The sequence below is a fragment of the Arvicanthis niloticus genome, chromosome 22 (genome assembly GCF_011762505.2).
Source record: "Arvicanthis niloticus isolate mArvNil1 chromosome 22, mArvNil1.pat.X, whole genome shotgun sequence".
Lineage (NCBI taxonomy): Eukaryota > Metazoa > Chordata > Mammalia > Rodentia > Muridae > Arvicanthis > Arvicanthis niloticus.
Window position 1 is genome coordinate 7,303,911 of NC_133429.1, and position 25,149 is coordinate 7,329,059.

Genomic DNA, 25,149 nt, shown 5'->3' on the forward strand with positions numbered 1-25,149 from the left:
GTTCCAATTAGTGACTTCAGTACACATGCGGGCCCCTGGATTTTGTGACGCGGTCTGGGGGACGGTGTCACAATGCTATCCCTGTAGAATCCATCGGGCATCAAAGGCGCCCTTCCATGCCAATTACACCCATCACTCACAGAGCTTATTAAAATGCTTCGTAGTCATAAGCCACCTGGATACTTTGAGGCCCAGCCACTCCAGTCAGAGGGGAAAAAAACGGAGCGTGGTGGCTTAGGAGGCACTGGCTTTTCCCAGGTAACTGCCTAATTAGCTCAGTCTGCATGAACTATGACTTTTGTCCATCAGATTCGAATAGTTTGTTGTTGCTACGGGGTTCTCATCTCACGTGCTGTTGTCATAACCTCGGAGGCCTTATCTCAGTTTTGATCTCTTGGTCAGACCTAGCTAGCAAGTAGACCACAAAAAGTAAATAGAAATGCAGGCAATGTGGTTTTAGTAATCAGTAATGAATAAAGAAACCAGGAATATACCTGGGAATAGGTGCTTTTTGTTATTTTGGGGCCACTCGGAGTCTTACTCTACAGTCCAGAATGGTTTCAAATTCATGGTGATTCTTCTGCCTTAGCCTTTTGGGCACAGGGATTCTTCTCAGCTTGGCAGTCAGTGCTTTTAAACACCATATTTGAAAACATTACTTCCCCCAGCTTTGCCCATCTTGGGGTGTCTCTAATAACGGGAGGATGAGCCCCCCTGAGCCCATCTTAGTTACTGCCCTACTTCCTAGACAAAATGAGACCAAATGGGACAAAATGAGACCTAGATCTGGATGCTATCTTGATTCCGTTTACGCCCTGTATTTCTTGCCTGAACTAGTATAGTGATTCCAAACTAGTCGCATTGACTCATCCAACAACTACCAGCTAACCCAAGTTTGTTAGTTATCCTTGGTCATCCACCACAGAGGTAGGATGACCTTTAACTGTGCCACTCCTGTCCTTTAAAATAGGGCAGGGCTTTCTCATTTAAAAGTCCTCCACATACAGATTTCAAATGGCTTGAAAAGTACATTTTCCCACTGAATCCATGGATTATTTATTCAAAATAAACTTAGGACAATCATTACCACAGTTAGTACAAAGGGACACCTTCCTCTCTCTGACAAGTCCCGGCTGCCCAGCTCCTGCATTAGAAACAGCGAAGTCAAAATCTTTTTCTTTTCTTCCTTTCATTTAGAGAAATTGTTTAGTGGAACATTCAAGTCTAATGATGGAACATGTGGGGTTTACTTTTTTCTCTGTGTGTGTGTGTTTGCGCGCGCGTGTGTATGTGTGTGTGCGTGTGTGTGCGTGTGTTCTTTCATACTTTGTTATTGGCTAATAGAACATATCAAGCTTTACATTGATGTCCGTAACCTTTGTCATCAACATTATTTTTGTGACTTTAGAGCATTCTAGAAGCAATCAGGTCTTCTTGTCTCTGAGTTGTGTGTATGTGTTTGTGTGTATGTACGGGTGCAAAGGCCAGAGGTCAACATGGAGTATTCTGACCTACCTTCTTCAGTCGCTCTGCACGTTATTATTTTGAGGCATAGTCTCTCACTGAACTTGGAACTCACCAATCTGGTATGCTGGTGGCCCAGCCCCAGAGTCCCTCCTGTCACTGCATCCCCAGCACTGGGTCACATGCACACACTACTGTGCCTGTCACTGCATCCCCAGCACTGGGTCACATGCACACACGACTGTGCCTGTCACTGCATCCCCAGCACTGGGTCACATGCACACACGACTGTGCCTGTCACTGCATCCCCAGCACTGGGTCACATGCACACACTACTGTGCCTGTCACTGCATCCCCAGCACTGGGTCACATGCACACACTACTGTGCCTGTCACTGCAACCCCAGCACTGGGTCACATGCACACACGACTGTGCCTGTCACTGCATCCCCAGCACTGGGTCACATGCACACACTACTGTGCCTGTCACTGCAACCCCAGCACTGGGTCACATGCACACACTACTGTGCCTGCTACTGCATCCCCAGCACTGGGTCACATGCACACACTACTGTGCTCATTTCTGAAACATGAGCATTGGGATCTGTGCTCATTCTTTATACTAGATAAAGTTCCCCGTGCTTTACAGCAAGCACATCGCTGGCTGAGCCAGTCCACCAGTCTTCGGGGTTTTTTTTAGTCTTTTTTCTTTTTAATTGCGTTATGTGTACCGGTGCGTCTGTGCAAGTGTATGACATACGGATATAAACGAAGGCAGAGGCCAGGAGATGGTGTCAGATGCCCGGAGCTGGACTTACAGAAGGTTGTGAGCCACCTGCCATGGTTGCTGAGAACTGAACTTACTTAGGTTCTCTGAAGGAAGAGCAGTGCGTGCTCTAAGCTAATGAGCCATCCCTTTAGCCCCCAGTCATTTGAATGCTAGTCACTGTCTTCTGGAAAGGGCTCTTTAAGGTAACATCTCCTTGAGGGTCTGCTAAGTCACTCCTCTGCATATCTAAAGATTCGCCTCATCCCCACCATTCTCTTGTGCCTTCTTCCCCAACAAGTCCCTCTTCCCACCCAGATAGACATCCAATCATTCAAAGCATATGACATACCTGTTGCTCTGTGCTGTTCCTCTTACCAAGAGCCTCCTCCCACTACGGTGGCAGAACAGGTTTCTAGTGAGGAGAATTCACTTAACTACTGGTCACATTAGCAAATGAATTCTTTTTTGAGCCTTGGAGTCTCAATCTGAAAGATGGGTATAATACCTGCCTTGTGTGCTGTTTTTGTTTGTTTTGCTTTGCTTTGCTTCATTTGGATTTTGTTGGTGTTGACATAGGTGCTCGCTATGTAGCTCAGGCTATCCCTGGACATACTACATAGCTTAAGCTCACCTCAAACCCAGATCCTCCCACTTCATCCTTCTGAGTGCTAGGATTCCAGGCATGTGTTGACATGCCTGGCTTTTACGTGACTATCATGAGAATGAAATAAAACCCAGGCTACCCGGGACCTGGCACCTAATACAAGTTCCATGAATGTGAGCTGTTGTTTCTGTTACAAAACTTCAATCCCAAGTCCTCTGTGAAACCGTAACTATCCACTCCCATCTACACACCAGTCTGATTCAGTAGCCTCTACAGTCAGGAGTTTATAGTATTTAAATATTATTACTTCTTGTGTGTCACTCTCCTCAAATAGACTCCAAAGTGAACTAGGACATAGGTCATGTCTTATTCCAACACAAGTGCCCACAGGAGCCAGGAAAGAAACAGAAAATAGACTTGGTGTAAGAAAAATGGGGAGGGGAGAGGACTCTGGCCAACCTTAGGGCACGGCTCACCCTGGCCAATTGTTGTCATGAGGGAATATGGGTCCAGGGTTGCCAGACCTCGGCTTTTTCATAAGAAGCCAGGAATCCAGATTCTTCTGTGTGAAGTCCAGGGGTTTAAAAGCTGAGCCAATGCGGCTCAGGCTAAACAAAGCATGCCTGTGAGACCCCCGTTGGTGACAGCTGCCTTACTTACATGGTCCCTGTAAAGTTTGAGCCTCCGCTGGGCCTCTGATGTCACTTCTACAGAGGAACAATGCTGTGAGTGGCAGTTAGGGATCTTGGCTAAATTTGAAGACTGGTTTTCATTCATCCCGGATCCAAAGCGCAGGGCAGGCCCAAGAAACCTATACTGTCCATGAACCTAGTTTCCCTGGGTGAGACAAAGGGTTCCACTCGGTGACACTGAGGACACACACACTGGTGTGGGAGAGCTTCATTTTGGTCACAACTATTCCATTAATTATTTTTTAATGTGGAACATTGTATGAATTTGCATATCATTCTTATACAGAGGCTATGTGAATCTCTGTTTTCTTTTTTTTTTTTTGGTTTTTTTGAGACAGGGTTTCTCTGTGTAGTCCTGGCTATCCTGGAACTCACTATGTAGACCAGGCTGGCCTCGAACTCAGAAATTCGCCTGCCTCTGCCTCCCGAGTGTTGGGATTAAAGGCGTGCACCACCACTGGAATCTCTGTTTTCTTATGTTCAGAACACTGCGTAGCCCTCAGTGTTGAATTAAAGATCTCATCTTTATCCCTCTGCTTACCATGAGTCTGTTCATCATATTCATCAAGGACAATTTTGATCGAAATGACATGACCCCAGTGCCTGGCAAGTGATAAGATCAATACTTATTTATTGGATGAGAAAATGATTGAAATGATCCATCCATCAAATATCAGGTTCCTATTATGTGCCTAGGAATATGTGGGGCTTTGGGGATTCTGAGGTGACTGCATGCTCCCCTTAGCCTCAGGGTATTTGGTCACCTAGAAAGGATTGCATAAGCTATTTACTGGAACATGAAAATCAGCAGGAACTGCTCAATCCCAGCGGAGGGCAGTGGATGGAATGGCTGGGACCTCTTAGCACTTGGCTTTGCCATTTGCCCAAGTCCCTGGGGTCATATTCATATATGAGGCTTGGGTATGAAATGACTGAGCTGATTTTCTTTCAAAGTCATGTTGGGATGAGCTGAACAAGTGCCAGCCCCTGCAAGTGGGCACCTTGGGAGGCCTCCTCCTCATTCTACATGAGTTACGACAGTGCTGGACCACTTCTCTGGCAAGTGACCTCCAGCGAGTTTAAAGCTACTTGACGACATTTATTCCACTGCTTAAGAATCATGCATTATTTTAGCTGAAACCAAAATAACAACAAAAACAAAACAAACAAAACAAATAAAAGGTCGGTAAAATGGTGTTCATCACTTTGTCCCCTAAATTTGATTTCAGTTTTTTTTTTTTTTTTTTTGAGTTGTTTCTTAAAATCCAGTCATCAAAAGAGAAATGTTTCCTGCTGGTGAGTTTATTGAGCTGTAAGCGCGCCAGGCTCCACGTTGTCATGTGTCACAGCATTGCTGGCAGGGATATCTAACCCTCTGGGAGGTCGATGTCAGTGGAGGCAGAATTCCATTTATATGCCTAAATTCTGGTGTTTAGACTAATTTTTAAAAAAATCTAAATAATTTTTAATAATTATTTAGATGTATTCTATGTCTTCAATGCCTATCACAGAATTGGGACACATAGGTCCCCAAAAGTGTCTTACAGAAAAAAAAAAACTGAAAAAAAATCTAATGTCACTTACAGGACATGAGGATCCACAACTTATAATTCTTTTTAATAATTTATTTATTATTTTTATGTGCATTGGTCTTTTGCCTGTATTCATGTCTATATGAGGTTGTCAGGTCCCCTATAATGGAAGTTACAGTTGTGAGCCACCATGTGGGTGCTGGGAACTAAACCTGGGTCCTCTAGAAGAGCAGCCAGTGCTCTTAACTGCTGAGCTATCTCTCCAGTACTTATAATTCTTTATACACATTACTAGTTTAGATATCAGCAACCACCCTAAATGGGTTATCAGTCATCACTTCTGAAGGGAAAAATGAGTTTGAAGTTTGCTCACATACCATACCAGGAGAGAGAGAGAGAGAGAGAGAGAGAGAGAGAGAGAGAGAGAGAGAGAGAGAGATTTGGACTCTAACCCAGTTGGAGAGTGAACATTCTCCTCTGTAGAATCTGTGTCTTGCACTCAGGAAGGTATGGGATGTAGAGCCATCAACAGTACCCAGAGAGTCAGGGGACCCTAGCGTTATCAGAGGTCAATTCTCCAGTATGATCATGAAGTCTCCTTTTCAGCAGTGACCGGTGACTATCCAGCTGCACCTCCTCTGTTTGGCTATGTGTTAGACATTTTCTCTCTACCACTCTTGTCAAGTCAAGAAGCTCTAGGGTGTACATACACACATACACACACACACACACACACACACACACACACACAAAACCTTGGGCATCTCCCTGTTAGAAATGATTGCAAAGTGGAAGCGTGATTGAACGAGCAGGGCACCTGCAAGCTCTAGCATAGCTCTAAAGGTCTGAAGGGACCTGATTCTCAGGAGTAAACACAAAGGGACCTACTGGCTCAGGGGTGACCCAAGTCAGCTTTCGTCAACTCGTTGGGCTCCAGTCTCTGTCCCAGAGGAAGAGAACTGTTTCTGAAATCTTTGCAGACTGGAAGCTGACATGGTCTGCTGTTGTTGCTTTTCTAACGGGTGTTTCTTTCCCTAGGTTGGAGGAAAACTATGAGATTGCAGAGGGCGTCTGCATCCCTCGCAGCGCCCTCTACATGCACTACCTTGATTTCTGTGAGAAGAACGACACTCAGCCCGTCAATGCTGCCAGCTTCGGGAAGGTGGGTCCAGCGGCACTGTGGTCCCAGCCCCTCCCCCGCCCCCCCACAACTTTACGTAATTCACATATTTTTAAACTACGTTTTATGGAGGGTGTGTGTGTGTATCTGTGAGTATGAGAAAGAGAGGGAGGGAGGGAGGGAGGGGGAGAAAGAGGGAGAGAGAGGTCAGCTTGTCAAAGTCAAGTTGTCTCCTTCTACTGTGTGAGTCTTGGGAATCAAACTCAGACCTTAAGGCTTGGCGGCAGGTACTGTTGAGTCATTTTGCCAGCCCATAAAACACAGCTTTAAAACATCTTAGTTCTCTTGTTTTATAGAATTACTAAAACAAATACCTTGGTGACTTTGTCGTAATATTTTGCTGCCAAAATCCTCACGCTGTCATAATGAAGTAATACCAAATCAAACTCTAGAACAAGGCAAATCCAGAGTGCTTGGTAATACTTGGCAGTAAAATTCAATCCATCAAGGTATGTTATAAAGAAAGAAGTCAAGAAGGCCTTCTTGACTTTCCTCTGTATTCACCTGCATAAATTAATATGTCTCCTGTGAGAGGCAACTATGAATGCATAAGTACATTCTACGTCTGACAGTCAACCTGGAGCAGGAAAGGCTTGGTAACATGAATGCCCCGGAGAGACGGAGGAACAGTCCTGCATTGTGAGATTGGCAATCTGGGGGTCCTTGGCTGAAAACGATGCATGACATCATACATTCTAACCCACGGCATGTCCCGTGTTAGATAGTGGGTAGCAGAACCTAGAAGGGGTCCAACACGCTGCTTTGAGGGGCTCAGACCAAACAGGGAAGGAAGGAAGAGCATTCCGTGACTCCTGTGACACTAGACTTGTGTTTGACATACCCTTGAAGTGGCCACAATGGAAAGGCAGGTGAGGCTGGAGGGGCAGCCTGGGTGAGTTAGAGGAATTTACCTTGAAGCCACTCTGAACCGCCGCCACTTCATGGCAAGCAACAAGGTTCAGCTGAGGTGTCTGTGGGTGTTGGAAAATCATGTTTTCTTGGTCACCCAGAAATTCATGTATTTATTAACCACCTCTTTTTGTGATCACAACTGTTGGTGTTGTGAATTCATCTTTGACATTTCTGTGTCCAGATGCAAACAGCCATCCAGTAGCTTAATTATGGAGTTAGCAAAACTAGCACCATTGGTTTGCCTGTGTGAAGATTCTATCAACAACAACAACTCCTGCAGCATGGTGGTCATCTTGGCATTTCCTTGAACTTTAGAGGGCTTTGGCTAAAGTCTGTTCTTTCCTGTCAGCACCCCAGTTCCATTCCTATTTTAAGCCTTGAGCTTCCTTTTAGACATGGTCCAATCCCAAGAGGTTTGTGGTCTGGTGGTCACCCTGACTTAGGACTCCTCCTATGGTCTGTGCCGTCTCTCCTTCCCCTGTGTGGGGCAGCCTGGTATCCTTAGCCACGTGTAGCTGTCTGTGTCACTGAAACGTTCACAAAAGCAAGAGCTTGGAGCACTACCAGTTTGCATTGTCTGCACTGAAAACATTCCAAGGCATCACGTGGCTAGAGACCACAATATTGGATGGCACATCATCATCACAGACAGTTTTATGGGACAGTCCTTGTTACATACCCCAAGGGGCCATGGATGAAACATGGCATCCTTTTGCTTTTCATATGACAACCCTCAGAAAACCTCTGTGATCTCAGTAGACTGAAGTTAGTAGGAAGATTTACTTTCTGACAAGGCTGAGATCCAGCCTTTGTCACCAGGTTTATTGGTCCTCAGCTTCTCCCTATCCCAGTGCTTCTCTGCCCTGCCTTTCTTAGCTTCTCTTTGTCACCCTTCCAGGCCCATTTTTCTCTCCCATTTCCTTGTTTAGACACCTCCTGCCAAATTTCTTCTCTTCTTGGGTCTTTGGTTTCTGCTGATACCTTTGACCACCAAACAGATGTCTCCAAATGGCTCTTCACTTGAAGAAGTTCTTCTCCCTGAGAGGTACCTGCATGGCAGCTGCTTCCAGACAACCACTTAAGACACATTCACACTCAGTCATCAGACTGAATTATCTTTGTTCTTAAGAAAATAAATACACAAGCTTTGGGCAGCTGCCCTGCCATCAGTTTCAAATGTACTTTCCTAGCTGCAGAGGACAGAAGGTGCCCATTGAGGATCCAGGATGAGTCCGTTGCATTGAAATCTTAGTCACACAGTTGCCCAGCCTGAGACTCCTGACAACTCAAGAGAAGGGAACCAGTTTTCTGCAAGGCTTGGGATACAACTACCCTTGAGTAGAGCTGCCCAAACTTATAATCCATCGGTGAACTTTTAACTTGGAGCATATCTGTTTCAGAATTTCTTCATTTTTTAAGGAAGAAACTATATTGGTAGTAGCCCTGCCCCCACTGGCATCTGATACAGTGATGTATCAGATGTCCACACTGAAACTGTCCCTGGGGAAGCCTGGCTGAAAACCACTTTAGCAGGAGAAGGCCACAGTTTCTTTGCCACAAGTAAGACCTACAATGTCTCACTGTACCATTGGCCAAACTCCATAAGCACTGGCTTCTGGGAATGTCGGTTCCTGGAGTGGTTCAGGAAGTGGAGAGAATGTGGATGCTTTTAGCTGGACTGGTCTCATGCCTTCTTTTGATGATGGTTTAAATCATTTTCTGGGTTCTCACTTCCTTACCTTTTATTATTCTTTTGTACATATGTACATACAAGTTCGTATGTGTTTGGTTGCATGTGTCTGTGTGCACAAACCCTTGTGCATGGGCATGTAACAAAATACTTGGCACAAGTGACTTTATTTTGGCTCAAGGCTTGAGGGTAGAGCCTGTCAGGGCAGGGAAGTCATGGCAACAGGAGTGGGAGGCAGCTAGTCTGTGGTCAGGAAACAGAGAGAGACATGGATACGTGTTCTCCACTTGATTGGTCCTTTTTACTCAGTCCAGGACCCCAGCCATAGGATGCTGCCGTCCACATTCATGGTGGGTCTTTCCTCAGTTTAACTTCCTGGAAACGCCCTCATAGACACATCCAGCTGATTCTAATTCAGTCAGGTTGACAATGGAGATGAACCTTCATGGCAGTCAAAGTCTGTGCTCACTGTTCTTTTTATGAATCTATCTGTCTATTCTTTTGACAACACCGGGAATCCACAGCTACTGTACCTTTACAGTAAGCCTTGAGGTCAGGCAGTACCAGATCAGTCATTCTCTGCTTTAATAATGCACTGCTTATTGTGGAACCCTTACCTCTGTGTGTGTGAACTTTGGAATTAGTTTGTTAATAACTACAAAACAACTGCTGGGATTTTGATTTGTAATTAACTTATACATCAAGTTGGGAAGAAGTGATATCTTAACCAGGTTTCACCTTCCTATCCATGAACATGGGATATTGCTCCATGCATTTAGCTTTTCATGGGTCTCTTTCAACTGAGTTTTCTTCCTATAGATCTTATACATATTTAACTGCCTTTATTATACAATATCTCATTTTTAAGACTGATAATACAAAAGTGTGCTCATTACTGGCGTGTAGAAAAGCCATGAACGTTGCTATATTATCCTCGTATCCTACAAGATTGCTATGATTTCTTTTTAATTTCAAACTGTTGGTGGATGTTTTTGTTTCTCAAATACTTTTTTATTTTCTTGGTAGACACTCATGTTATCTGTGAACCAAGACTATTCTATGGATTCTTCTCCATCCAGTTTTCATTTCCCTTTCTTGCCCTATTAAATTAGTTAAGCCTTTGGGCACAGCATTGAAAAGAAGTGTGATATTCTGCTGTTAGGAACGGACACAACCATCCTCTTGAGGGGTTGAGCCCTCAGTCAGTGTGTCACCTGCTCTTTTATCCTTGACAGCTTTCCCGAGCTTCAGTCCGTGCTGTCTGAAGCCAACACAACTGCTCAGACTTCTTTTACTTAGTGTTATCTTGCTTCTCTTTCCATTTTAGTTATCTCTTTAAGCATCTTTATATTTAAAACTCCCCCCCCCTCTCTCTCTCTCTCTCTCTGTGTGTGTGTGTGTGTGTGTGTGTGTGTAGTCAACATATATCTGGATCTTGTCCCTTATTTACTTCAACCATTTCTCCCTGACATCTCTTCTTTGCTCTTTCTCAGACATGGTTTTGCATGATCTTCCTGGGCAGCCCAGGCTCTTCGTGTAGCTCATGCTGGCTATGAATCTTAGTCTGCCTGTCTGAGCTTCCTGAGGGCTTGCATTATAAGTGTGTGCGCAGCTAGTCCAGCCCTGTGATTTCAGTTTGAATTGGTGCAGTTCTCCCACTGACTCTCACAGTGGCTCCTGACACAGTTGGAACAGTGTTACCATAGATGTTAGTTTTCTATGTGTTGCCTGTATTCTTTATTCTCATTTTGTACTCCACCATTTTCCCACTGTTTACAGTTTGATTCATTTATTTACTTATATGTTTATTTCCTTAGTTAGAGACAAAGTCTCTTGCTATGTATCCCAGGTTAGCCTCAAACTTGCAAATGTCGTTCTGAATGCTGTGGTTATAGGTATATGCCATGATGCCTATTTCAAATCTCATTTTATTGTATCTATTTTAATTTTTATTTAATTTGTGTGTATATGTGTGTGTATGCGTGTGTGCACATGCATGTGCACACATGCATATACATATGGGTAACTGAAGAGACCAGAAGGTATTGAAGCCCCTGGATCTGGAGTTTTAGCTGGTTGTGAGCTAGGAACCAAACTCAGATACACTGCAAGAGCAGCAAACACTGCGAAGGATCTAGCCATCCTTCCTGCCCCACACATCCTGCTTTTACACAGGTGCTAAGGTTCTGGACATGGGTCCTCATGCTTGCACAGAAAGTACTATATCTACCAGGCCATCTCCCCAGTCCTAAGTAATTATGTTTTAAAGATAATTGCTAACCATTTAGCCCACTTTGGTCTTGGATTCACTGTACAGGCCAGACTGGCCTTGAACTTATGGAAATCCTCCTACCTCAGCCTCTTGAGCGGTGCCTTCTGAGTACATGTGTATATTATGGTCATGTTTGGATGTGTACACATGAAGGTGTGACATGTGATGTCTTCCTCTACTGCTTTCTACTTTATGTTGTGACACAGATTGTGTCACAGAGCCTGGAGTGTGCTGCTTGGCTAGACTGGCTGCCCAGCAAGCTTCAGGGATCCTCCTGTCTCTTCCCTAGCACTGGGCTACAATTGTTCTCAGCCACACTGGGTTTTGACAGGGGTACTGGGGATTTGAACTCAGTTCTTCATGCTTGTGTAGCACACAGTTTAAGGGGGACGGTCTCCCAGCCCCCCTTTTATTTTAATTGGACATTGTATATGGCTCTACTTTACCTCCTTATTTGGCATATTGGTTATTCTTTTTGCAAAGCGGATTCTCATGCTTGCTAGCAATTTACAGTGTACATTTATAACTAATCAAGACACCTTCAAACACTATCACGGCACCTCACCAGTGAGCACCTTGTAACGATCCTCCTTCTTCCCCTGCCTGCTCTTGTATCATAATATTTTGCCATCATTAATTTCCCTGCCTACATAGGCAGATGTATAATTTAGTATATTGCTGAACTATTATCTTAAACAACGTGTTATCTGGTAGGTGAATTAAAAACATGTTTTTACTTTTATCTGAATTTATTGGTTAGAAAGGAGAGGAGCAGGGACTAGCCATTTTCATCTGTGTAAGGCTATCTCAGATACTCATAACACAGAACCAGACCTTGCAGCATGGTAGGATGTGACAGTGCTCTTTGGCTTACAGTGGGGCATGGAGAAACATCTACTGAGAGTTGAAAGTAGCATCCGTTAGAGATGTCTTCAGCACAACTTAACCTCACCTACCTTAAACATGCCCAGGACACTTATTTAGCCTATAGTTGGGCAAAATACCCAACAAAGCCTCCTTTGTAAGACGCTGTCTAATACCTCATGTGATCTACCAAAGACCTCAACGGCAACTGCTGGCAGCATCGCACACCATTCGAGCCTTTGTGATCACATGGCCGACTGTAGCTGCCACTCCCTACTCACCATGTAGCATCACAAGAGAACATCACCTCACGTTGTCTCTGACCTGGAAGAGCATCATCCTGGCTTCTCCCAAGTGTGCGTCCCTTTTGCAGCACCTCAAAGTCAAAACACAGAAAGTCGAGTCATCATGGCCGGGGCCATCTGTTGACTCTCAGTTAAAATAAGCACGGGTGATTCATAGGACCACTCCAGACTATAAGGCTGACACAATTTACAGTCCATAAATTGTGGGATTCTCAGGAAAGGTAGAAATATGGAAAAGCATTACAGAGTGTTGACAGTGCTGTTTGACTGTGTGAAGAGGGCCGCTCAGCATCACAAACTCCACTTCCAGGAAGGCTTGCTGGGGGCTCCACTTCCTCAGCTGCACTTGGCTGCAAGCACAAACCTGCAAGAGGACAGAATCCACTACTCCTAAAAATTTTCTGAGGGACATTAGGAATCTGTTGGTATGTATCCATCATTTTCCAGATGGGGAAACTCAGAGAGAGGGAGGGATTTTCTCAAGTTGACAGGGTGGCAGGTACAAGCCAGCTGAGATGGATGGTACAGAGACACAGTAAGATGTATAGAAACAGGAAAAGGGAAGTCAGGCTGCAAAGTGCTCTATCTGAATGAGTGAGGACTAGAGGTCACTAGTAGGCTGGCTCCTCCTTGGATTTTTGGCTCCTGCCTTCTTGCTGGCTGTGCACAGTAGTAGGAACAGCCAGATGTGCTTGGGTATCTATTGTTAGCAGCTATGTATAACTGGAAACAAAGAGAACCTCTTACCTGAGAATACCTCCATTCTGTTCACCTCCTTCCTGCATTGACCTGGGAGGAGGGGTTACTCACATCTCCAGGAAAGTACAGGAAATAAGAATGTTCTAAAGGAATACCAAAAGGTCTTCTGTAATGATACCTTCCCATTAATTAGTTATTAGTTAAAACATTGCATATTATTAAAATATTTTAAATTATTAAAAATTAATTATACTGTTAGTATGTCTTTCAAATTTAAGTGCTAGCATAGGTTTTCCTTAGCCTTTTGAATATAGTATCAAGTGTTCGCGTGATTGCACATCAACGTATTTATTTTGTCAATTTGGTTTTCTTAGCATAGCACCATGCAAAAACTCCCAGATCAGATGGTCTGAATCTCAAGGCTAGCATTAACCAGCTGCAAGAGCCCAGACAGTTTAACAGCTCTGGGCCCACTTTCCTTGTCTGTAAAATGGAACCTTAAAAGCACCTATGGAGGGACTGTGGTGGGACGCCCGTGTAAATACCGCTTAGCCCAGAAGCCAGCAAATAGATGCTCAATGCTTGGTAGTTACAATTGTGATTTCATTTTATTATAGTGACACTTCAAATGCCTCATGTTTTTAATGTATCATCCCTAAAAAATGACTGTTCTAGCCCTGCTAGATGCTCTTCCTGCTGAGCAATTTTGAAAACTATTGTTCTAAAAATGTCCCACATCACAGTCAGCCATCGCCGCCCACACGTTCCTCATTACTGTCTGCGCACTTATTCTGTATTTTGACTTAACCTGTGTCTTACGTAACCCACCCCACTCCAACTAAATCAGCCTGCCAGAACTGTCACAGTCTCACACACACGTGACACATCATCCGATCAACTCAAGGACAATCCTGGGTTCACGTACGGATGCTTGGACTTCTTGCCATTCTCACCCATGTTACCTGCCTCACAGTTCACTGTTAGCTTCCCATGATTGGGGATCCTCACAGAAACCATCCTTCATCGGGTCACACACGTGATTTGAAATTCTACTTCTGAGCCACTGCAGTCCATATGACTTCTCTTGGAGAATTTTCTACAGAAGTAGACCTTCAAAGCTCATGTGTGAATGGATGACAGTCAGGAAATATGTGTATATAACACTTAATATGTGCATATTTATGTGTGTGTGTATGTGTGTGTGTGTGCACACTTAGATTGGATCATTATGCCCCATGGCAAAACTGGTCTACCTAGTACTTCAAGAAGAAACAGAGGCTGGATGTGCCAACGCCTTTATTCCCACCCACCACTAGAATTTAACTCTAAAAGGGTCTAGGTTTATTGTCAAAAAAAAAAACAAAGAGTGACTATCCCACTGTACATCTAGATATAAACTGGTGACAGTTGGATGGATCTTTAACCATCTTCTGTCCTGAATCATCATTTTCTTCTGTTTAAAAAAAAACAAAACTAATTTCTGAAGTAATTTTTCAGTAGGAAGCCACAAAATTTCCATAGTGACTGCATAGAAAACACAGTGTGCCATGGTACTAAATTTCAATTTCTGTTTGACAAACCTTTCTTTTTGCACAACCCAAGTGACCCCTGAAATCAGGATCTTCAATTTTCCTTCAGAACATATTTCAACCTCCTCAACTCTTCACAGACCCAGGAGCCTGTCTTCTCTCCTGTGTGGGAGACTTTAGATTTGCTGTCATCTTGGAATTTCTTTTAGATTATATTTTGGTGGCAACTTTTTGCTAACTGAGGACGATTTGAATCTGTAGAAGCCATCAAAAGCCTGGGAGGCTAAGTTTGGAGAGCAAAGTGCTGAAGGCCCAGAGTGAAGCCTGTCTGTAGGGGAGAGGGGCTGAGGTGCTATGCACCATGGCTCTTGAGGCCCTGCACAGTACCACATATCTGAGGACACGTGCACAATTGATGGACATCTTGCTGGATCACTAGCTAGATTCCAGGTCTCAGCTCTGAAATGTTTTAGGGTAACTTTCAATACCAAGAGGAACATGTCTCAGAGAGTATATGGTGCTTAGTGATGCTGATGAGTGTATCTGTCCCTCTATTTTCTCTTTCCCCATCTTTGCTGTGACAGGGCCACTGTGTGGCTGTGTCATTTCAGAAACACATACCTACAGCTTACGTTTTGAAAAATTTCACACGCAAAAATATGCACGGATATCCTGCATGCTGGACCCCGCACGTTAGCCACTCACTACCACCGAGAGCTCTCCAGCAGCTCCAAAGAGCTCCGTCCTCCTGGATGGCCCCACTTCCCACCCCCAGCCCCAGCCCCCAGCCCCCAGCTCTGTCTGGCCTAGCTGAAAGAGAGAAGGGTGGGATTCACGAGTAATTAAAGGGAATTTGGAAGGCTGGGATGTTGCGGAATGTTAGATCAGTAGCTAGAACAGCATGTGGTGTTCTTTAGGCAGGCTTCATTGAATCCATACAAATAAAGAAAGAGGGGCTGCCTGCCCGTCTGCTCATTTATCAAACAGCGAAGCTCAACCTTCACAGCTTCACAAAAGTGTTTTACTGTTTGCTGAGTCTTGCTCCAGAAATTAAAAGCTGAACAGCCCTCGCGGGGCTGAACCGACCCTGCTGTTGTTGGATACTCCCAAGGAAATTGTGCTGGGCTTTCAGATTCAGGGACCAGTTGGTTATTTGGTGAAAGGAGAGGAGACTCATTTGTAATTTCCAGACCATAAGAAACACTTAAAGAAAAAAGAAGAAAAAGAGAAAGAAAAGAAAAGAAAAGAAAAGAAAAGAAAAGAAAAAGAAAACAGCCAAACCTCTTTCCCATAGGATTTTGTTGTGGCGGCAGGGAGGAGGTACCATCTGCAACAGCCTTGCTTTGCTTAAAGTGGGAAAAGTCTTGAACTCCGCTGGGGCGGGCAAGATGTGATGCATTAGAGCTGCCTTCTCCCATCCCCCACACCTGACTCTGAACAAACGGGCCCCCCTAACTTCCCGAGAAAGCCTTTTATTGTTGTTGTTGTGTTTGTTGGAGCTTGAGGAGGTGAATATTGAGTTACTAAATATTTTCAAGTAAAAGAATTTTCAGAAATAGTCTCATCACAGAAACCTATTGCTTGGGAAAGCGACCACTGGATTGAATGAGGATCCTCTGAAAACCCAGAAAAGGACAGAAACATTGAGGGCTGAGTTGGTCAGCAAGGGACAGTGCTAGAGGAAGAGGCCCTACGGGGACATGGAGTGGGGCTCCTGCCCTTCCGTCCAGCCTCGAAGGGGGAAGGTTGCCTCTCTGGGCTTCCCCTTGTCCTGCACCCTTGCTTCTGGCTAAGGAAGTCTGAGAAGTCCAAAGTCCAGGCACCCACTGTGGCCCGAGTCCCCACTCTGCCTACAGCGTTCTTTTACAGGTGACGCTCCTGTCATTCTTTTACAGGTGACGCTCCTGTCATTCTTTTACAGGTGACGCTCCTGTAGCAGATGTAGCGAAACCCCCTTTCCAGTCTTTCATTCTAGCACATTTTAAAAAGGTGTTAAATGCGGTGCTCCTCTTCCAAGATAGTATCTATAGCATCTTTAGGGACTGGGGAAGGTTCAGTGGTAAAGGCACTCACTGTGTGAACACAAGGGCGTGAATTCAAATCCCCAGCCCTCGTATAAAATACGTGGCATGGATGTACACAGGTTTATAACCCCAGTGCAGGGGATGAGGGCAAGGCAGGGTCAGGTGGATGGGTCTAAGGTCACCAGCCTAGCTCTAGATTCGGAGAGAGACCCTTCCTCCTAGTAACAAGGCAGATCGTGAGAGCAGGACATAGAGGTTCTCCTTTTGTCTCCATATTCATCCACATACATATGCACACACACACACACACACGCCACACCATATCACACACCACACACACACACCACACCACACATCACACACACATAGCACACTTACCCCACACCACACATATTACACACACAACACTCTACACCATATACCATCCCCCACACACAAACCACACACATGCAACACCACACACCATACACACATACACCACACTACATACCATATACCACATACAGACATAATATACACACAACATACCACACACCATATACCACATAAACATACCACACACACACCTCACATCACACACCACACACACTACACACACACCCTACACACACCTCACACCACACCCCCCCACACCTCACACCACACACCACACACACACTACACACACAAAGACATACACAAACACGCCTCATACATACTTAACACCACACACCACACACACTACACATACATAGACACACACACACACCCCATACACACATCACACCACACACACACATTTTGAGTGTCTCTTGTGAACATTGGCTTATTGCTGGTTCTTGATTAGCAGCCTCACATCTGAGAAAGTGTTACAGGGCAAAACTACTGACAGCAAGCATAAGCATAAACACCATTGTGCACAAAGAGTCCTCCGCTCCCCTCTCTTGACACACTAGGAATGTCTTTAATGGCTAATAAAAGGAGAGCCATCCATTTATTCTTCCCATTTCCGAGTCCACATCATGGCCTGCCTGGCTGCAGCAGCCTGCTGACTGGTGTTCCTGCTGTTGCCCGAGGCCCCTGCAGCCAACCCTCCACTCAGCAGCCAGAGGATCTTTCAGTGAGAGCTGATTCCCATCCCTTCCCTTCTGGTCCTCTAGGGTTTTTCCACCTTGCCCTATGAAGGCAGAGTGTTTGGTGAACCTACAGCCTCCTATGGTCTCTCCTGTGACTCTTCCTCCCCTGCTTCATCCATACACCCCCACCCCCTGCCGCCTGCCATCTCCTTGAGCAGGGCCTTCGGAACCCTGGGCCCTTCACACTCCCCCCCCCCCGCCCCCACTGTCACCACTCAGATCTGTATTGTCACAGTCCTCAAATGGTATACAAAAGAGACTCCCACCTCCACATTTCCCTCGCTCTGCACTTTGACCTCTATCTAATGTGGCAAGTCTGTGGTTTAAGACAGTGTGGGTCATCTCTATTTCACATCGAGATGTTCGTTTCAGAACAGACGCTGTTTCTATTTTGCCCGGCATCATTATTCTTAGGGTCTCACGCGATGTCCAGGTTGTAGCATATACTCAGTGAAAGCCTTTGAGACAGACTAAGCCATGTTCCATTATCCAACCTATTATGATTATTGAGGCCACACACTGCTGACCACGAAGAGGAGCCAAAGGAAACAAGGCTGGAGATTCTGTTCCCGTAGAGTCTTAGGGGCCTAAGGTAGGCATTGATAGAGCTGAGTTGGCCATTTGCTTACAAAGACCCTACGGAATACTGGTGATGAGGCTCAAAAATTGAGTGCTCTGCCTGGAGTGTGTGAGCCCCTGAGTTTGTTCCTAGCACTGAATAAATGAGGTCAAGATTTAGGAAAGACACTAGTCAACAGATTCGAAGTCTTGCTCAGACAGAGTGCATCCAAGATGTCTTTTATACATCATGGAGATAAAGGGAAATGATGTATTACATTCCTGAAAATTATCATGAGAGAATATTGTAGATATCCTTGCTGCACAAGTGTGTGGTGATACTTATCCTGACTTGCCTTCTCTGTCCATTTCATGATACATACATATTTCAGAACACCATTATCTTAGTCAGTGTTCTATTGCTATGAAGAGACACCATGACCAAAGCAATTTTTATAAAAGAAAGCATTTAATTGGGGGTTTGCTTACAGTTTCAGGGGCTAGCACATTATCAACATGACATGGGGAGCATGGAGGTAGGCATGGCAAGCAGATGCTGGAGAAGTAGTTGAGAGCTCCATCTTGATCCACAGGAAGAGAAGTGGGGAAGGAGAGAGAGGAGGAGAGAAACTGGGTCCTGTCTTAGCTTTAGAAATCTCAAAGCCCACCCCCAAAGATGCACTTTCTCCAACAAGACCATACCTCCTCATCCTTCTAATCCTTTCAAATAGTATTTCCTGATGAGTAAGCTTTCAAATATATGAGCCTATGGGGGTCACTCTTATTAAAACCATGACAACCATATTACACGCCAAAAATACATACATTTTCCTTGGTCAGTTTAAAATCGATCACACAATTATGTTTGCCATTCAAGTGGCTCGGGGAGGATTTCTGAGCAGAAATAAGGTCAAAGCTGAGACTTGAAAGGTGCATGAATATCAATCAGACAAAGGGCATGAAGGAAGGTACCAGACCATGAAAACAGCTATGGAAAAATCCAGAATGAGGGAGAGAGTGGTGACTCTGTGAAACCTGGAATCAGTTCCAGATGGCCAGAACACAGGGTCGGGAGAGGTGAGTTGGAGTGAAGGAGGGACCCATCTGGGGGAGCCTGGGAGGGCTGAGCTTTGTCCAGGGGCACCATGAGAAAGTAGTCATGGGGGAGCGTGGCTGGAAGCAGGGCATTGAGAGGGTGTGGCCCTAGAGATGGGCAGATGTGGGTAGAATCAGGATATATTTGAAATTGAGGGAAGGTGGAGTGTTGCCATACTATAGGAAACAGATCACTCAAGGCTTGTCAGGGAAGACTCTGCCCCCATCAGGAAACTGGGAAGAACTCGGAGGAGCAGTGTGTTCACTGAGGAGCAAGGGCACAGCAGTGTAAGGTAGAGAAGACCTCAGGCTGAGGTAGAGAGGTGGCACCCTGACAGGCCTTCAGGGAATGATACTTTGAGCAATCTAGAGTAGACAGAAATGGCGTTCACATGAGGAAATTTAGAGAAATTCAGCTTGAATTAGCAGAAAGAGCTTCTGCTAAGGCAGGCAGTCCTGGAGGTTATCAGAGGGTCCCCAGAACACACAAGGATCTGGCTTGTTCCTTCTGCAAACACACTTGGGAGCTTCAAGTATCCAAACAGAATGACTGTATGTATATGTGTATTTATGTGTTATGTGTAAGTGTATATGTATGTGTGAGTACGTGAATATGTGTATGCATGAGTGTGTGTTTGTGTGTATTTATGTGGTATGAGTATGTGTGTGTGTGCATGTGTGAATATGTGTGTGTGCATGTGTGTGTACATTCATGTGTTTATATGTATACATGTGTGTGTTTGTATGTGTGTGTGAGTATTGTGTGTGCATTCATGTGTTTATATGTATACTGTGTATATGTGTGCATTTGTATGTATGTGTGAGTATTGTGTGTACATTCATGTATTTAAGTGTATTTGTGTATATGTGTGTGCATATGTGTGTGCATTCATGTGTTTATATTTATACATGTATATATGTGTGTGTTTGTGTATGTGTATGTGTACACACATGTGGATTGAACCCAGGGTTATGTGTATGTGAGGCAAGTGCTCCACCACTAAACTATATGTCCACCAGAATGGCTTCTGTTAATTGTGTTACTGATGTCTGTGTTTTTATTAAGCAGAAGTATTTACTCATCAGATATACACTTTTTTAGATGTGGATAGATTCTGAGTTATTGGGCTGTCCACTGGTGTCACCATTCCCTTGGCTCTTTTTTACTTCCTATGACCTCTTAGGGCAGGGAAGAAATATGGATCTTGTTCTCAGCAGAGGACAAGAACTTCTCCAAGAGCATCAGAGTGAGGTGAGAGGAGAAATCCTTATTGAAAAGTCGATGGGAACAAGAAATTATTCACTCCTCAAATACAACTTATGTGGGAAGAAGAGGCGACAACAGAAAGGCAAAATTTGGCATTAAAGGAAGGCCTAGGGGCCTGAGAATAGTTCCACTAAGGAGAAGGAATGACAATGTGGAAGAGTTGAGTCCAGAGTGTGCATGTCCCAGGCCTGCATCTTGGGAGCTGGTGTTTGGTGAGGGTGGCTCAGCTCCCTGAGTTTTGGTTTGTCCATCTGTACAGGGGGAACAGCAGTGGAGCCCAGTGCTGGAGTCCTGCTGATTAGCAGAGATGGTGTATACAACATGACCATCATAGTACCTGAGCCAAGATGGGGGTGTGAGTGGGCGTGACACCAAGCCCTGTTGTGTAGTCGCCACATACTACTAAGTTCTGTCGGGGAGCAGGTCGGACAGCCTACATATCATGAGAAAATGATTGGCTACTCTTTCATTGTGACTGCAACAACTTAACGGATGGAAGATGTTGTTTCAATTGTGACATATACCTTGCCATAGCCTTCCTCAGTATTAGTTATGATTGGAGAAACTGTGGAATCTTTGGGAGATGGAGCCTCGCTGGAGGAAGTGGGTCACTAAGGAAGTGGGTCACTAATGGAACTTCTTAAGATTTTATTGCCGACTCCACTTCCTGTTCACTCTTTTCCTGACCACCAGTGCCATGGACTAGCTGCTTCCTGCTTTTGTCATACCTTTTTCGCCATGATGTACAGCATGATCTCAAACTATAAACCAAATAAACCCTGCCTGACTTACAATGTTTCTTGTCATGAATTTTGACCACAGAAACGAGAGAGGTAACTATAAGACAAAACATGTGGGGTGGAAAAATTAGAATAGCCAGACTAGCAGGAAGTCTGCTGTGAGACTGTCATTCAGAAGGAGGAAAATCTCATGAGGTCCCAGGCCTACAAGGGACTTCAGACACTCATGACTTCCAAGACAGGGAGAGTTAGCCTTTCCCAGGCACGCGCTCCCTGACTGGTTGTCCAGTACTAAGTGGTCAGCCTTCAAACCAAATACATACAGAAACAAAAACAAAAATTGATTCTGCGGGTTAAATTTATATATTTGTGTATATGTTTATACCTCTGTCTGTTTGTATGTCTATATGTATGTAATGATAAAGAAAAAGAGACTATCAGTCTGAGGCTTGGGGGAGGAGCATGCGAAGGAAAGGTTGGAAGGAGTGGAGAAAGTATTGGCTCATGGTTTTAGAGAAGTTTCCGTCCACCCTGGTGGGAAGGCATGGCAGCAGGTGTGTCTGCTCCCCCTCCCTTAATGGCATGATCAGAATGGAGGTGGGAGAGGGAAGGTGAGGTAGGAATGGCAGGGTGGGGGACGGGGAGGGGACAGGAAGGGGATGGAGGGTGGGAGGGTGAAGGAGACCTCTGGGAACAAGTGTGCACAAAGTAAAACAGACTTGTGAGAGGCAGGCTTCATTTAGCCTCTCATTTAATGGGGGATGGGGGTGGTAACAAAGGCTTTATTTAATCCTTTAGGGAGTGGGTTGACGCTTTTGGGGCTAATGTGCTAAGAACTCCTCATTTGCATGAGGAGGAATTCCAGGTGCTTGCTCAACATGACCTTAAAAAGAGACAGGAAGTTTAACCTCTAACCTGAGCTCCAGGGCAGGGAGGGAGGAGTCCTGCTCCTGCAGTCTCAGGATGATCTTTTCTCAGGATGATGTGCCTTGACCTCCTTTTTGTCCAGGCTAGCTCCCACAGTCAGACAGCTCCTTGGCCCCACAGAGCACGAAGGCGGAGCTTGGACTGGCAACTGTTCTCACTACGCTGACCAGGGCGTAGACTGAGATAGACTGAGTCCAGGGAGCATAACCTTCAAAGGGCCACACCTAACGGCCTACTTGTGCCAGATACATCCTGCCTACTAAAGCTTCTAGAGCCTTTAAAATTGTACCACAAGCTGACGACCAAGCATTTAAAACATGAAGCTGTGGTGGGTATTTCAGATTCAAACAATTATATCAGGTTTATAAGGAAAAGTGACAGGGACTCAGAGAACTAGAGGGGAGCCCCCTGGGGATGGGTGACATCATGGTCATAAGCGTGACAGTCTAAGCTAAGGAAAGAGCATCATGGTGATAGCATGAACCTGTAGCTTGGGGAACATCTGAGAGAGGCTGGGTAGTGGACCAGGAGTCAGAATTCTTTTCCAGAGGGGGAAGAAAGGAACCTAGCATTTCCAACTACAACACGGAATGAAGACGTGTGTCTTTTAGATGGCTCCTCCTGAGGAGGCTAGATGGGGAGCAGGATATCCTTTTGGGAGATGACATGGCTGGAGCAGAGATGGAAGAGACATAGAGAAGCAGCTGGCTCCCAGGGGAGAAGCACAGGTGGCAGAATCACTGGTGGGGTGCAGGGGTGGGGATGTGTGACAGGAAAGACTGCTGTCTTAGAAAAAATCATCGGAAGGTGATGCTTGGCAGAAAGATGGTAAAGGCACCATCCTGACAGACAAGTTATTCCAAGTAAGTGAAAGAGATCATGGGCAATGGGGGAACCACAGGTCAGACTGGTCAGTGAGTTCCCAGGCCTGTGTCATGACCAGACAAAGAATGACATGGCCTTGGATGGTAGCTCATGTTGACTCATGGAGGTAGAACAAATGACTCCGGGAAGTCTGTCACTATGCCCCAGTGGCTTGTCAGTAGACGAGCCCTGTCTCTCCAGCCAAGGGTTTGCCTGTTTGTTCTGTGGATGTCGTTTGGGATACCATTGGCATAAACAGAGCTGGGGCCTTCAGAACCCAGCCAGACTCCTAAGTCAATGGCTTAGCAACCAAACAAACCTCTACCGATTCTTTTTTATTATTGGAGATGATTTACTGGGAGCAGAAATTGGTTTTAAAGGAAAAGAGAAGCCACGCTATAACATTCTGGTCTCTCTTTGATGAACCTTGTGAGATTACCCTCAACATTTTTGTCAACTAGGACTACTACTAATAAGAAACTTCTTTTCTTTCTCTGTATAAACAGTTTAGGACAGCAGGGATCTCAGAGCCCTGCTTTTGTCCTATCCACCACACAACCAACCTAGAGAATTCTCAGTTTAGGTCTCCATACAATCCGCTCATTCTTGTATCTTTACAAGCAAAAATTATAGCTGGAGTTTAACATGTGTGATTCTACCTGGTATTTCCTCACATGCAGTTTTGATGCCATGACATAGTAAGAGATTTTGTGACCATTCTTTATGGCTACATGAGTATTATTGAGTGTACATAGAACATGTATCAGCCAGTTCCCTGCCATGGGACATTCGTGGTATTTCTAATTTTTCTTTTACTAAAAGCCCTACATCTTCTGCATTCTTGTTTTAGGATATTTTTCTTAGAATCAATAGATCAGAAAATCTAACGTATTTAGTGGCTCCTGACATGTATTGTAAAGCTTCTTCAGAGGAACAGTTGTCCTGATAAAAACCCTGGCAATCTGAGGATTCTAGCTGTACTATAAATGTTAACTACAGACTTAAAATGTTTATTACATTAGTTTAGCATATATGCACACAAACATGTGTGCACATATACATGCCACATGTGTGCACATATACATGCCACATGTGTGCACATATACATGCACACGTCAGAGGACAACTTGCACTTTCTATAGTGTGGGCTCTGGGGATTGAAGTGAGGTCATCAGGCTTGATGGCAAGCTGTTTATTCACTCACTGACACATCTTACTGGCCTTTTACTACAGCTTTCGAAGGTACCAAATGTTTTCATTTTCATAGTATCTGCTAATATTAGTGGGCTCACTGCTTCATCCATTTATGAAGAAGAAATCTCTCAGGGCTAAACACAAGAACAGCCCTGCTTTTCCCAAAGGGGGCTGGACCCCTTGTATCACTATTGTTATCTTGTCTGTTTGCATGGTTAGGAAACTCAGAACCCAGATCATGATCTTCTTCCAACCAGCACGAAGCCTTGACTCAGTATTTATGTTTCTCTTGTCACTCCTCTGCAGTCCTGCCTTATCTCTACCATCCAGTACTTAACCATCCTTAATATCTTTGCTCTGTAGCTGGTCATGTGATGAGCCTCTGGAGGGGCCGGGTCACAGGCTGACACAAATGTGAGGGGAATCTGGCCATTAAACTATAGTATAGGCTCAGACTGCATAACAGGGCAAGGGGTCTCAAGAGCAGTGTCGCTGACACAGGCTCTGATACTGCACTTTACATAGGACACGACAATCCCAGGGGACACAGGAGTGACTACAGAAGTGGCACCTTATATAGTTTAATTGTTTTTAATTATGGTTCCGTGCCTGTATGCGCACATGCGTGTGTCTGTGTGTGTGTGTGCGTGTATGTCTATGTGTGTATGTGTGTGTTAGCACTCTCCACCTTAGCCGTTGAGATATAGGGTTTTCCTCTGGGATCTAGGGCTCTCCAACTAGGCTAGGTTGGTGGGCTAGCATGCCCCCAAATCCTTCTATCTCTATGTTCCTATCACTGGGATTATAGGCATTTGAGTGCACAACATTTTGCATGTATGTTAGATCTGAACTCA

General features: G+C 44.8%; 1 protein-coding gene across 3 annotated transcripts in view; it reads left to right on the top strand.

Moving 5' to 3' along the window:
* Rfx4 (regulatory factor X4) overlaps positions 1–25,149 on the top strand; it is a 151,713-nt gene that overhangs the window by 50,333 nt on the left and 76,231 nt on the right. For 2 of the 3 annotated variants that reach the window (XM_076919781.1, XM_076919784.1), the window contains exon 4: positions 6,099–6,222. In XM_076919781.1, coding sequence (XP_076775896.1) covers positions 6,099–6,222 — 124 coding nt within the window. Of the gene's footprint in view, positions 1–165; positions 259–6,098; positions 6,223–25,149 lie in introns of those variants that run through there. The other variant, XM_076919782.1, reaches the window with a different exon arrangement.